At 57.3% G+C, this 14,581-nt stretch overlaps 2 protein-coding genes across 4 annotated transcripts in view; one reads left to right on the top strand and one right to left on the bottom strand.

Moving 5' to 3' along the window:
• Nucleotides 1–12,899, bottom strand: part of PIP5K1C (phosphatidylinositol-4-phosphate 5-kinase type 1 gamma) — a 50,368-nt gene extending 37,469 nt beyond the window's left edge. For 2 of the 3 annotated variants that reach the window (XM_080807812.1, XM_080807815.1), the window contains exon 1: nucleotides 12,718–12,894. In XM_080807812.1, coding sequence (XP_080663938.1) covers nucleotides 12,718–12,811 — 94 coding nt within the window. In that variant the 5' untranslated portion in view covers nucleotides 12,812–12,894. Of the gene's footprint in view, nucleotides 1–12,717 lie in introns of all 3 variants that reach the window. The other variant, XM_080807813.1, reaches the window with a different exon arrangement.
• The window catches only part of FSD1 (fibronectin type III and SPRY domain containing 1), a gene marked incomplete at both ends in the record, with an annotated part of 516,986 nt that overhangs the window by 98,639 nt on the left and 403,766 nt on the right, over nucleotides 1–14,581 (top strand). The gene's annotated exons all lie outside the window — the stretch shown is intronic.

Below are 14,581 nucleotides of genomic sequence, written 5' to 3'. Positions count from 1 at the left end.
AAATGCCAGGAGCCAGTGAGGCAAGCCAGGGCTGCTCAGATCGAAGCCCCTCGGCCTGGGTCTCGTCACCTGTGCAGGTGTCTGCTGGGCAGACTCTAGGCGGACGGTGGGGACCTGGGCGTTCTTCCGACCTGGCAATAACTTCCCAGTGTGGGCCAGCCTCCCCAGCGGGGTGGGTCTAGGCTTCCAGAATCCTAGGGGGCCAGATCTGTTTTACACGGAGGCTGGGTGGGGCAGGGCCAGGATGTGGACACAAGCCAGGCTAGAACCAGGCCCCCGGTGCCCGCTGGGCTCCGGATTACCACAGGAGCCCCTGCACCTCGAGGGTCCCTCTGCGTCAGGCATGCACTGACAGCTCAACTCGAGCTCCGGCTCGTGCCTGCGGGGAGAGGGCCACGCCGGCCCCACTCTGCAGCTGAGAGAGGGAGGCTCTGAAGCCAAGCGAGCCGCCCGCGGGGAGCTGTACCTCCAGGACGGGCTCCGGTGGGCCCGGGCCCCTGGCATCCACGTGCTTCTGCAGCAGCCGTGGGCGTCACCAACAGGGTATGGCAGAAGCGAGAGCGTGTGAGTCCCAACACAGGTCAGGCACTGCCGCGTCCCCTTGTTCTCGGACTGCTCACCAGGGGACAAGCGGGCACCCTGCTCTGAGGACAGGGAAGTAGCCTGGGAAACCGAGGCCACCTGCCACCTGCCACACGAGGGAGCAGCTCAGGAGCGGCTCCTCCAGCCCCGGTCGAGCCTTCAGATGAGGCAGGAGGCTTGTCTGCAACCTGATCGGAGACCCCGTGCCGGAGCCCCCCAGCTCGGCCACCCCTGGCTCCGACACACAGACGCCGTGATCGGAGACCCCGCACCGGAGCCCCCCAGCTCAGCCACCCCCAGCTTCCAGACACACAGATGCCGTGAGATACTAAATGTGTCTAAAGCCACTGTGTTTGGGGGTAATTTGTTTCAGGGCAATTACTACCTGATAAACTTGGGGTTTCCCCATGGCCCCTGAGTACAGATGAGGACAGTGGGTTGGGGGATGGCTACACGAAGGCCTCCTTGCCCTCCCCTCCACCTTTCCTCCCCTTACTGCGCTCCTGCCACACGGCTTCCTCACTGTTTCTCACATGCACCAGGCACAGCCCTGCCCCAGGGCCTTTGCACACACTTCTCTGGTTGGGGTGCTCTTCCCCATCTCAGTATTCAGGTCCGGATCAAAAGTGTCCTCCTCAGACAGACCCTCCCCGCACGCCTGGCTGAAGCTGGCTCCCTAAGCCAGTCTCCATCCCCATGGTAATTCTTACCCCTGGTCAGTTCAAGTCTTCTCTTTATTCCTTTGGTCCTGCAGTGGCTGCTCTCTTAGAGGCCAGGCGCCTCCTGAGGCAGGAGTCACGACTTGCTTCCCCGCTACAGCTCGGGGAGGCCTGTGCCCAGCATGGTGCCCGGCCACCAGCACCTGCTCCCTTCTCCCCGGTGCTGACGCCGGGAGTCACGACAGGGTCTGGGGCCCAGGGCACTAAGGGCTTGGCTCAGGAGGCAAATGGGGGAGCAGGCGCCTCTGGGCACAGCCTGCTTTGTGTCCCTGAGCACTGAGCCACCAAATGGGATGCTCCCACCGGCTCCAGCAGCCAGCTAGGAAGTAGTAGGGACGTGGACATGCTAACAAAGAGGTCAGCCCAGTCTGGTGCCCCTGTGGTTCATCAAAGCCTTCCTACAGTCATGTGAGGTTGGCACCATGGCTGCCTACATTTAACGGAAGCGGAAGCCGGGGATCCGAGAGGACAGACCGGTCACTGGCCTGAGCTTATCCAGGAAACAGTGGGACTGGATGAACGTGATTCTGGACAATCAGGCTCCCGCCTGAGCCCCAAGCACACGGAGGGAAGGAGATGAGGAAAGACCCTCCATACTAGAGCCAGCAGAACCTCCCAGGCAGAAGGAAGAGCCAGTGCAAAGGCCCTGGGGCAGGACCATGCCTGCAGAGTTGGGGAATCAGTACAGAGGCACACGGGCTTGGAGCAGAGTAAGGAGAGATGAGGACAGGGATGGGACAGGCCTTGCCACCATTGTCACCGCAAGGACCCACGTGTGGCTGGTTACGACGAGGGTCTGTCTCCAGCCCTTCCCAGACTGGGGGTTTCCTGGAGGCAAGCCTGGGATCCACCTTGGCTGGTGCTCCGACTGGAGGCCAGGCCGGGGCTGGGGTTCGATCCGGTTCCTGAATGAGTATCCGTGCCACCCGCATGGCTCAGGAGACCGGGATGGGGTAGGGACCCTCGCCCACCCAGTAGCGGCCTCTTTCTGTGCTCCTTCTGGGCTCCACGGGCGACGGGCTTCCCTCCAGGCCGGGCAGACAGTAAGTGCGCGATAACGAGCTGACGGGCAAGCAGAATGAGTGACCAGCCCGTGCACGGTGGAATATTATACGGGGTTTAAAAGAACACGGTGGCTGTGAGCTAAGCCGACGGGGGCCGAGAGCCAAGCCAAGCCGAAACCGAGTCAGACACAGAACCGACTGAGCCCCCCGGGGCGCCCCTCACGTTTCCCTGTTTTAAAACCGACCGCGAAGCCGCAGTCACTGAGATGGTGGGTCCCGCCGTAAAGCCAGACAGAGACGTCAGGAACTGGTCCCGAACACGTCCGTGAGAACCCAGAAGTCAGCGCGCACGTCACAGTCCGCGGATTTTGGCGGGGATGCCGAGACCACACCCCCAGGGAAAGGACCGCCTGAGCCAGCGGCGCGGGCACAGCTGGAGTCCCCCGCACAGAGGATGAAGCCGGACCCACATGCAGAAGTGGCTCAGAACCCAGCAGAATCTAAACCGGGGCGACAGACGCAGCCCTGAAGCTCTCAGGAGAGAAAAGGGCGAAGTCTCTGGGGCGCGGGCCGGGCCGTGGTTTCTTGCACGTGACAAGTGAAGCACGAGCCACCGATGGAAAATAGCCAGACTTCCTCAAAATTCGAAACGTTCGTACTTTGGGGCGCCTGGCCGGCTCAGTGGGTGGAGCCGTGACTCTTGATCTCAGGGTCATGAATTCAAGCCCCACTTTGGGCATGGAGCCTGCTTTAAAAATAACTAAATAGGGACGCCTGGGTGGCTCGGTGGGTTAAGGCCTCTGCCTTTGGCTCAGGTCATGATCCCAGGGATCTGGGATCGAGCCCCACATTGGGATCTCTGCTCGGCGGGGAGCCTGCTTCCCCCTCTCCCTGTCTTTCTGCCTACTTGTGATCTCACTCTCTGTCAAATAAATAAGTGAGATCTTTAAAAAATATATTTAAAAAAAAATACCAACCTACTAAATGGTACCCTATTAAAAAATAATAATAAAAAATAAAAATAACTGAATAAAATATATATGTATATATATTTTAAAGATTTTATTTATTTATTTGACAGACAGAGATCACAAGTAGGCAGAGAGGCAGGCAGAGAGAGAGGAGGAAGCAGGCTCCCCGCTGAGCAGAGAGCCCGATGTGAGGCTCGATTCCAGGACCCTGGGATCATGACCTGAGCCAAAGGCAGAGGCTTAACCCACTGAGCCACCCAGGTGCCCCTAAATAAAATATATTTTAAAAAAATGTTTGCACTTCAAAGGACACCACCGAGGAAGCGAAGAGACAACCTACAGCATAGGACAGAATATTTGCAAGGCAGAGATCTGGGAAGGGAAAAGTATCTAGAATACATAAAGAACACTTACAATTCAATGAGAAGAAAAATGGCCCAAATGAAAAATGAGCAAAGGGTCTGAACAGACACGTCTCCACAGATGTACGAACAGCCAACAAGCCCAGGAGGAGCTCCACATCACTGATCGTCAGGGAAACACAGATCAAAACCGGAGTGAGAGCACTTGACACCCTCCAGGACAGCTAGAGTCAAACACAGAGGAGCACGCAGTGTCCAGGACGTAGGGGGTCAGAGCCCTCACGCGCGGCTGGTGGGAATGGAAAGCGGGGTGGCCACCGCAGAAAAGTCTGGCGGTTCTTGAAACGGTTAAACTTAGAGTTTCCACATGACCCAGCACGTCCACGACAACATCCGTCCACACAAAAACCTGCCCACGCACATTCGTGGCCACACTATCCGCAATAGACAAAACATGGAAACAACCCGGTGTCCATCAGCAGATGAATGGATACACAAAACACGTGCCATCCGTGTTACTGAACGCCACTCGGCCATAAGGGGACCGAGGCACCCACACGCACTACCACATGGACGGACCCTGAGCACACGTCGGCCGGTGGGGGAAGGGCAGGGCGAGCGCCTTCTAAGGGGGAGAGAGCACGGGCAGAGGTCCTGTGGGAACAGGTGGGATGGTTTTAAGGAACAGCAAAGAAAGGATCTGGTGTGGCTGGAGGGGACCTAGGGGTGCCGAGGCTGGAGGCAGGGGGCAGTCTCGGGGGGGCAGAGTCCTGACCAGCAGCCCACCCTTCTTCCCCTGTACTGAGATCTGTCCTGCTCCCCACCCCAGTCTCGCTGCACAAAGCAAGTGCGTTTCCAGAGGAGCAAACAGGAAGCCTTGCAAAGGATGGGGGGAGGGGTGGCCATTAATCCAGAACTCGCTCGGCACTTAGGCCAGTGGACAGTTTTCCAAAGCCACAGCATTCAAGAAAAAGGGAATGAAGATTCCAGAACTTTGACCACCCTTGCCACAAACACAGTTACACACACATCTGTGCCAGGCGCAGGCCTCCCACCACAGTCCAGGGCCTGAAGCTTGAGGGCATCAGGGGGCTTCCCGAAGGGGCAGGCGGAGGGCCAGCGCTGAAGGGAGTGGGAGCAGGGCCGAGGCTCGCTCCCGAGGGCTCGGGCAGAAGGGCTCAGGGTGTGGGGCCAGGGCCAGGGACCGCACAGCAGCCTGGGAGGATGTTTCATCTAATCAGGGTCCTGGGAGACCAGCGGCCCGCATGTTGGAGGGTGATCCTGGACTGAATCCTAGCAAGGGAACAGGACGATTTGGGATTAACCGATAAAATGTGAATCCTGCCCGTGGACCGTGGACCGGATCAGAGCTAACCTTCTTCTTCTTTTTTTTTTTTTTTAAAGAAGATTCTATTCATTTATTTGACACACAGAGACAGAACACAAGCAAGGGGAGAAGCAGGCAGAGGGAGAGGGAGAGGCAGGCTCCCTACTGAGCAGAGAGCCCGACGTGGGGCTCAATCCTAAGACCCTGAGATCATGACCTGAGCCGAAGGCAGAGGCTTAGCCCACCCAGGTGCCCCAGGGCTAAACTTCTTAAACTCGACCCTCACACTCAGCGAAGAGGATACCCTTGCTGGCAGGATACAGAGCTGCTCCTTCTTCACAGATCCCGCACCCGCAAATTCACCCACCGGCCACGTGCCACCCCAAATCGATACTTGTGAGCCTTGCACGGTCCCCCGTAGACACACGCAGGGGAGTGAAAATTCTGTCACCTCACACCTGGGTGTCTGGCCGAGGTCACTCTGCCTCCAGGTTTCACCTCCTGTACTACACACACGGGCCCTCTCCACGGCCTACTAAGGGACGCGTTTTAAATTTTTGTGCTTTGGGGGCGCCTGGGTGGCTCAGCGGGTTAAGCCTCTGGCTTCAGCTCAGGTCATGATCTCGGGGTCCTGGGATCAAGCCCCGCATGGGGCTCTCTGCTCAGCAGGGAGCCTGCTTCCCCCCCCCCCCCCGCCGCCTCTCTGCCTACTTGTGATCTCTGTCAAACAAAAAAAAAAATTTTTTTTTTTTTAAATCTTAAAAACAAATAAATAAATAACTTTTTGCGCTTTCTGCTGGTGGATTTTTGCTGTTTAAAGCCCAGCGCTGCAGTGGTCGCCCAGAAGACCGTGCGCGACGTGCCTTAGACAAGCTTCTGCCGGCCACGAGCTCAGCGCCAGTGAATCAACAATGCGCAGTTTACTAAACAGAAACACACACACACACACACAAACACCCACGACACAAGGTTCCATGTTGAAAATGTCACGACCAGAGGTTCCCGGGGACCTAACCCCGGGTTCCCGCAGGAGCCCTGCTTCAGCATCCGCGAACCCCGTGTTCAGGGCCACTTCAAAGGACAGAACCGCCAGAAGGACGGGACCTGGCTACACGGATGTGTGAGGACAGGGGGGGCCTCACGTCCGCAGCTGATGACCCGCGGCATCTCTCTCACTCACGCTCACGCACACACGCACGCACGATAACATGCTCTCAGTAAAAAGATAACATGACGCCGTGAAGCGTCAGCAGCTGGTGAATCTAAGGGCCTCGTGCTGCCGTATGACTGCATCTTTTTCTACGGCCTTGACATTTTTGAAAATGAGATGTTAAAAAAGAAAAGGTAGGTATGAACCCTGAAAACCACCTGGAATGACGGTTCTCTGCTCCTAGACACAGAGGGGGCGAGATAGAAACCTTCCCTTCCTCCTGACCGCAGGTCTGATTGTTGCTTTCTCAAAGGAAACATGTTATTACTTGTAGTTACAGACTTGCCTGCTGCAAGAACCAGGCGGCTGAGTGGGACAGAACAGAAAGTCCAGAAATAGACCAGCCACGTGCAGCTGGTGTGTGATAAGGGGGCATCTCAAATCAGGGAGGAAAGCAGATTATCCAGAAAGCAGAGTTGGGACAACCCTAAGCCACCTGGAAAAACGTGGAACAGTAAACTCTCTTAACATCTTGTGTGAGGACAAAGTCCAAATATAGCAAGACTTTAAAGGCCATTTTTTTTTTAAAAGTGAAACTACAAAAGTACTAGAAAAATTATAACCTCAGAACAGGGAACCCTTCTCCATCCGTGACACCAAACTGAGACACCATAAAAGGAGAGACGGATAAATTTGACCACACGAATACATCCATCGCCGTTGGAAGAGAAGACTGCTCACGCTGTGTCATAAGTGAAAAACAAAAACAAAAGCCTTTCACAATATGTAAAGAGCTTCCACGAATCAATAAGAAAAAGACTAAAGAGCCCGGTTAAATACGGGAAAGATACGACTATCCAGTTCCCAAAAAAGAAGGGGAACTCTGGGATGTGAATTATCCAGCAATGAGAAGGGGACCAGCCCAAGCCCACCTCGGGGTGTCCTTCGCACACGAATGTCCGAACCACACCCCACTTCTTAAACCTTCAGCGGCAACCCCAGGCAACCAGAATAAAGGCCAAGAAACACGTGTGTGGTGCATGCACGAGACAGAAAACAACTGTGACAAATGTCAGGAGTTCCTTTTTCCAACCGAAGCCAGCAACTAGGTCCCCCAAATGCTGGCACACTGCCTTAAGCACATGGGGCCCCTTGGGCTGGACCCCAAGCTCTCCAGGGTGGCCTGGTGGAGGAGTGGGGGCAGGGCCCCATGGCTAATCCCCCATGGCAGTAATCCCCACACGTGGGCAGCCTGCTGCTTCTGGCCCCACAGCCCAGCTGGTGGCAGCAGACGATCCCCAGCGGGGTCTCCACCAGCCCCGTCACAAGGGGTGACACGTGGCTCAGTCACAGTAGTCAGTGGTGCGAGCAGGAAGACCTGGGAGCCCAAGACCCCCAGGGGCCTGGGCCTCCCCCGCTATAAATGTCGCCATCACGTAGCTGTCATCCAGTGAGCACGACCCCAGGGCTGTGGGCCTCCCCTGTTCCTGTCCCCGGAATCCTTGAGACCCCGCCATCCTCCACCTTGAGATGGGCTGAGACGGGGAGCAGGGAGTTCATTTGCTCAGAGGCACAGCATCCAAGGCGATGGCAGGGTCAGCCCTGGGTCAAGACTGAGGTCAAGACCCTGCCTGCCCCTCCCACATCAGCATGAGTCCACTGGAACACGCTCCTTCCCGGGCCCTCCCCATCGTCCCCCTCACCAGCTCCAGGGCACAGGTCAATCCCTCCTGGGTTCCTCAGCTCCCTCAACTCCCTCAACCCACCCCCCCAGCCTCCATCCAGGCCCCCAGCCTGACTCAGCACAACTCACCTGCCTGCCCCGGGACACTTCTTCCCCATCAACTGGCCAGAGTGCTGGGCCACACCACCCACCTGCCACAGCCTCCCGTGACTGGCCCTGTCTGTTTCAGGGCCCCCAAAACACAGACTTTGTTTCCATGGATCAAATGAATCAAACTCGTTCCTACCTCAGGGCCTTTGCACAGGCAAATCCTCTACCTAGAACACTGGACCCGTGGCTACTTTCCTCCCAAGGTCACTTCCCCCTGGCAACACCACGACACCGGTTTCTTTCCCTGCTACGTGCTCGCCACTGACCAGCACACTCTCATCCAGGCGAAGGCAAACATTTCGTGTAAAGCATGAGACCATGAGTATTTCTGACTCTGCCAGCCATAAGGTCCATAAGCAAAAGTCCTCACAGACAAGTTTGTGAGTCTGTGGGTGTGGCTGTGTGTGAATAAAAAAATTTTTTAAAGATTTTATTTATTTATTTGACAGAGAGAAAGATCACAAGTAGGCAGAGAGGCAGGCAGAGAGGGAGGGAGAAGCAGGCTGGCTCCCCGCTGAGCAGGGAGCCCAACGCAGGGCTCGATCCCAGGACCCTGAGATCATGACCTGAGCCCAAGGCAGAGGCTTAACCCACTGAACCACCCAGGCACCCCGTGAATAAAATTTTATTGATGAAAAAACTGGGGCTAGATGGGCCTTGGCCCCAGCGGCCAGGCTGCTGACCCTGATCCTGTCTGTCTACTTGTTCTCCACGAGAGCCACGAGGGAGCCACCTGGCTCACCGCACCTAGAGGCCCGCTGGCCCCCAGCAGGTGCCCGATCAGTGCTGAATGAGCACTGTCCGAGGACGAAGGAAGAGGCACCCACATGTCCTCGTGCAAACGGAGTCTGACAGCAGACCCTCGGCGGTGCCAGGATCTGTGCGGAAGCAGCGGCCCACATGTGGCCTCCTGGAGCTCACGCATCTGGACGAGGAGGGAGGCTCCCCGTGCCCACATGGAGCTGGCTAGCTGCCAGGGGCACTTCGGAGCTTACAGGTCTGTCCATGCTCATCACACCCATCTCACAGGTGGAGACACTGAGGCAGCGTGTCCCCCTGGCTAGCAAAGGGCGCACCTGGGATGAGAACTGGGTGGCTGAGCTCCAAGGCCTCTCCACAGAAGGGACTGAACCATCAGAGGTCCAAAGTATCCCTCCACCAAGCAGTACCCAGGACAGAATTCCAGCTGGGAGATTTCCGCCTCCAAAGGACACAGCTGATGGGCAACAAGGGGGTGAGAGACCACTGGCCCACAACTACAGAAGAGGCCTCCCCTGACAGGCCCCACCCAGCCCCGGGGGCCCCTGATGCTTCTCAAGCGTGCCAGACCTTTGCGCAGGATGCGCCGTCTTCCTTTCTCTCCCTCAGTCCTCCCACCAGTGTTGGGGGAGGCGTCACTAGGAAGGAAATAGTTGAGCAGAAACTGGACAAAGAACTAAGGGAGCAAACAACATAGGTATGAAGAATGAGGGCACATGTGCAAAGGCCCTGGGGCTGGACCAGGCCTGGTGTGTCGGAGGGACAGCGAAGGGGCCCGTGCGGCTGGAGCAGGGTGGGCAAGGGGGAGAGAGAGAGGTCATGCAGGGCCTCACGGGCCTCGTGGAGGACTTGGGTTTTTACCCCAGGAAGGTGGGTGTCTTGGAGGGCTACTGGCAGAGGAGAGTGGGACCTAAGTCAATTTTCTGGAATGAGCTGCTGGGAGCATGGAAAAGACGGGATACCAGGCCAGCAATGGATGACGGGACTAGACCAGGTGGGGCAGAGAAGAAGGAAGAAGTAGGCAGACTCTGGGTCCATTCTGAAGACAAAACCGGCATAATCTGCCACAAGATTAGATGTGGGAGGGGGCGGGGGGGGCTGCTGGGAGTGAAGCCCACTGTTCTGTGATATCGTGGAAGCAGGAAGAACAGAAGAGAAATGGCTCAGAAAACCACACCTCGGCTCAGGCCAAAACCCCCAGGCAGATCACAGGTCCCAAGAGCTGACCCTGTGAATGCATCCAAGCCCCCAAAAGCCAGCAGAGGACCCCATCCAGCCCTCTCTGAACCCGGCCTTGGGAGCAAGGAGCGGGGCATTTACATAACCAGATTCTAAACACCAAGATATCATTTCACCTCCATCAGATTGGCCAAAACCAAGGAGGCTGGTAACATTTGGAGTTGGCAACACTGGGGCAAGGGTCTCTCTCGGCCCCTGCCAGACGTTTCTGGAAAGCCGGTGGGCATCAGAGAACAATTTTCAAGCTGCTCGCCACAGCCCAGCCACTCCCAAGCAGAGACTTCAACTGCCAGGAGTTCAAGCGCCACAGTTAGGGGCCAAGTTCAAGGATGTTTACAGGAAAAGGTGGACTCCAGAAGCAGCCAGAATGGTCCTCAGCAGGAGGCTGGCTGAACCAGTAACAGGCTGTCCCAAAGGTTCCCCAAGCACTCTCACACGCTGCCTCACGCTAACGCAGGCGAGGCTCACGGCCAGCCCCAAGCAGGCACACACATCACTCCATTTTACAGACGGGGCTACTGAGGCTCCGAAAAGTCAAGGCATTTGCCCTTCAAGGTCACACAGCAACTGAGTGGAAGCCAGGCAGTTTGACTGGGCTTCTCCCCCTCTTAACCGTGGCCCCATATTCTCTCCCTCTGAAGAAAGTAACTGATACCAACAGCCGGGGTGGGAAATTCAGATTCCTGCGGATAAAAAGCCAGCCAAGTTATGCGATAACACAGAGTGAGGTCAACAGTTGTCACCTAGGGTGGCCATGTCTCCAGGGGACGCTGGAGAGGTCTGGGGACATTTACGGTCATCACAACTCAGGGGCGGTGCTCCTGGCACTGAATGGGCGGGGCCAGAGATGCCGTTCAGTCCCCTCCGGGGCCCAGGACACTGCCTCCAACACAAAGAATTTTCCAGCCCAAAACACCAATAATGCCAAGGCGGAGAACCCCTAGTGGGGCATGGAACCATCTTGGCGAAGAAGCAGCAGACGTGTTTATGGATTTCTACATTTCTATGAGCAGGAGGAAAAGCCTGGACAGTTATCACCCACACTTAGGATTGACATCAGAGAAATGAGTTTGGAAAGGGAGCAGCAGCTCTTAATTTTAAACTGAGTGAAATAAATGATTTGCTGGGGGAGTCAGACTTCTGTGGATCTCGGTGACAGGCCGCTGGGGCTGGACTCTTACCTTCCAGGTCGCGTGCTCACACCCGGTGCTTAGACCCAGCAACCCCGGGTGCCTGGGACCTTATCTGCCCCCATCTGAGCCCTTAACAAAACAAATGTTTGCTCTGTGGCTTCCTCGTCGTCCCTGAGTCTTGGGCTGTTTTGTCTCTGACCAGCCCTGGTTAGAGGGCTGATGGTGGAGGTCAGGGGTCTGATGAAACGGAGTGTGTCCGGGTCCCCGAACCATGTCTAAGGCTAGCGAGGCCGGGGCACGAGTACCCGGCCAAGAACAAGGGCGAGGCAACCGGATGGCCGAAGGAAGCGGGTCACCCATGGAGCACTTCCAGATGGCAGCAGGGACAGAAGTGGCAGGAGGCTTGCAGAGCCCAGGGGGGAAGCTCGCTAGCCCTGGCACTCTCTCTCCAGATATTTTGCCCAACCCCCCCCCACCCCCAGGCGCACAGCATATCCCGCCTGCCAAGGAAGCTTCAGGAGGCCTGGGGGAGAAGGAGGACGGATGCCCGTGTGGGTGTCTGCAGGGCCTCCGCTAGCGAGGGCTGCCTGAGGAGAGCAGCCCATCCTGCAGATCCGGAAACTTCTGTCTGGAAGCTGGAGAATGTGACCCAGAAGGAAGCTCAGAGGAGAAGGGGCCATTCCTCCGGGCAGCAGCCCGGCTCTGCCCAGGGTATGGCAGGCTCGCCAAGAGCCCACGGGGTTGGGCCAGGCCACCTGGCCCCACACACCTGCTGTTCTGGAGGGTGAGGGAGGATCAGGGCCCCCACATGCCAACAGTCGCCCTCCAGTGTCCAGGGAGAAGGCTGGGGAGGGGCGCCTCTTTCTCCCCCACCTGCCTGCAGAGAGCCCTGACTCTGAAGGCACCCCCAGATGTCATGTCCTCAGCCCCCTCCTGTCATAAGGAGGTAAACTGAGGCCCAGAAAGGCAATGAATGGCCAGTGCACTAGAAACCGGGTCCGGTGACTCCCACGGAGACAGATGAGATAGTCAGGAGGCTGGCCCAGATGGGCTCAGAGACACCCCCCCCCGACCCCACCCTGGCAGCTTCTGCCCTTCACCACCCAGAAGACGTGCCCACAGGGGTGATCCCAGGAGCTGACCCCAGCCAGCGGGCGGCCCCAGCAGTCTATCTAGGAAGGGGGGGCACACCTGGGACGGTATCACCTCCCCTGCCATGCCCACCTCGGAAGCATGGCCCCTCCCCAGAACGGGGGTGCTCCACCGTCCCACACACGGAGAGCAGGGCCCCGCCGACAAGACCGGGTGGGACGCCGTCCCCAGGCGCCCCGGGCCCACCGCGTGGCCTCACCCCCCACCCCGCGCGCCTCCGAAGGGGGGCTGCTCGCCCCTCGGCCTCCCAGCTCCGGGCCCCGCACGCGCCCCCGGTACCCCCGGTAAGGGCGGCGCCCCCGCGAGCCCCCCGCGCGGGGAGTCCCATCCCCCCCCGCGGGCGCCCCCGAGTGGAACGTTCCGGCCTCCCCGCGGCGGGTCCCGGCGCCCCTCCGGCGCTCGGGCGGCTCCACTGGGCCGCGGCGGGGGGAGGCCGGGCGGGCCCACTCGGGGCGCGGGGAAGGAGGGAGGTCCGGCACCGTTACCTGCCGCCGCCCCGCTCTCCGCGGCCCAGGCCGCCTCCGAGGTCACGGCCCCCGCCTCGGCGCTCTCCGCCTCGTCCGGCACCTCCAGCTCCATGGCCGCGCGCGCGGACCGGCCGGACGGCGGGCGGCCGGAGGCTGCACCCGAGCTGCGGCCGCCGCCGCCGAACAACAACCGCCGCCGGCTGGAGGGCGGAGGGAGGGGGCCGGGCCCGGGGAGCGGGGGGCGGGCCCGGGGGCGGGGCCAGCGTGCGCCAGCGCGCAGCGCGCGCGCGCCGCCGGCCGGGGCTGGCGCGGGGGCGAGGGGGCGCCGGGCGGGGGCCCTGCGTGCGTCCCCGCGCCTCGAGCGCCCCCACGCGCCCGGGGGGTGGAAGGACGGCGCCGTGCGCGTCGTCTGATCCTGTGGCTGGAACTGTCACACGTCATAAACCCAAGCACCGTCTACAATTAACCAACTACTTACCGTCAGAGCGTCCATGACACTTACGTATGGTACGTGCTAGGTCATGAGTAGTCCTTACAATGACGTAATAAGTGATGTAATAGGCCAAGATAAATTTGATTTGTACTAGCAGGCAAGCACAGTATATAAAGTACCTGACGTTCAGGTCCAGGCTTATTAATACCATTGCTGGACAAAAGTGTGATATTAGCGTAGAGATAATGTTGACAGATAACGTGCAAGCCTCATATGTAATACATAACACAATGTGTAACACACGGGCAAGTTGCAAGTAACAATGTAATTACATGTCAGACTGGATGTGAAAGCTTCTGTGAGCGGTCTCTCCGGAAGTCGGGGGTCTATTCCCTGTTTGCTTTTTTTTTTTTTTTTACTAATAATACTTTCCCAGTGCCTAATATAGAACATAACACCTAGAAGGAAATAAATATTTGATAGAACGGATCCACCAGATGGGGACGATCATCACTCCCGTTTCACACACAAAGAAAACAGGATCTCAGAACGTTGAGGTCACTTGCTGGAAATCACAAAGAATCATGCTGCGCGTCCGTGTATTTAGGTCCTGGGTTAAGCATGATTGTGTTCACATCATCGTTAAAGTTTAATGGTGAATTTGCTAATGATATGGCTTGGTAGTTACTAATTCTGAGGTCATGATTCAGGGGGTAGTAAATGTTGGTATTATTAGTTTTGTTCATGACTAACGATATCAGCTTGGGAGGGGGCAAGTGGAGGGATCTGGCTCTCCATATGGTAAGGGATAGACCTAGGATGTTTTCACCCAAGTCTGTCTGACTCTGACCCTCACCATTGTCTGGGGTGCTGGCAAGGCAGGTGGGAAACTGGGCTCTGGGGTGCTTGGCAGTGGGATGATGGGGGATCAGGAAGATGGAACAGGTCACAATCATACCCAGAGGCTGGAAAGATGTTTCTGAAAAGTTTTCCCGTCAAAATAAGGAGACAAATCAAGAAAGGGAAGGGATAATGGGGTGGGAGGTTGGGTGAGCCTGGTGGTAGGAATTATGGAGGGCACGTATTGCATGGAACACTGCGTGTGGTACATAAACAATGAATTCCGGTACACTGAAAAGAAATTTTAAAAATAGGTTTAAGGGGCGCCTGGGTAGCTCAGTGGGCTAAAGCCTTTACCTTGGGCTCAGGTCATGATCCCAGGGTCCCGGGATCGAGTCCCGCATCGGGCTCTCTGCTCAGCAGAGACCTTCTTCCTCCTCTCTCTCTCTCTGCCTGCCTCTCTGCCTACTTGTGATCTGTCAAATAAATAAATAAATAAAATCTTTTAAAAATAAATAAATAAATAATTTAAAAAAAAAACAGGGAAGGGATGGGGAACAGCACTCAGGATGTGGCAAAAGGGACCCCCAGCTTAGCTGTACCCGGTCA

Source organism: Martes martes, assembly GCF_963455335.1.
Source record: "Martes martes genome assembly, chromosome: 1".
In the NCBI taxonomy this organism is placed as follows: Eukaryota; Metazoa; Chordata; class Mammalia; order Carnivora; family Mustelidae; genus Martes; species Martes martes.
The sequence above is the reverse complement of the archived record's forward strand: the minus strand, read 5'-3'. Positions and strand labels throughout refer to the sequence as shown.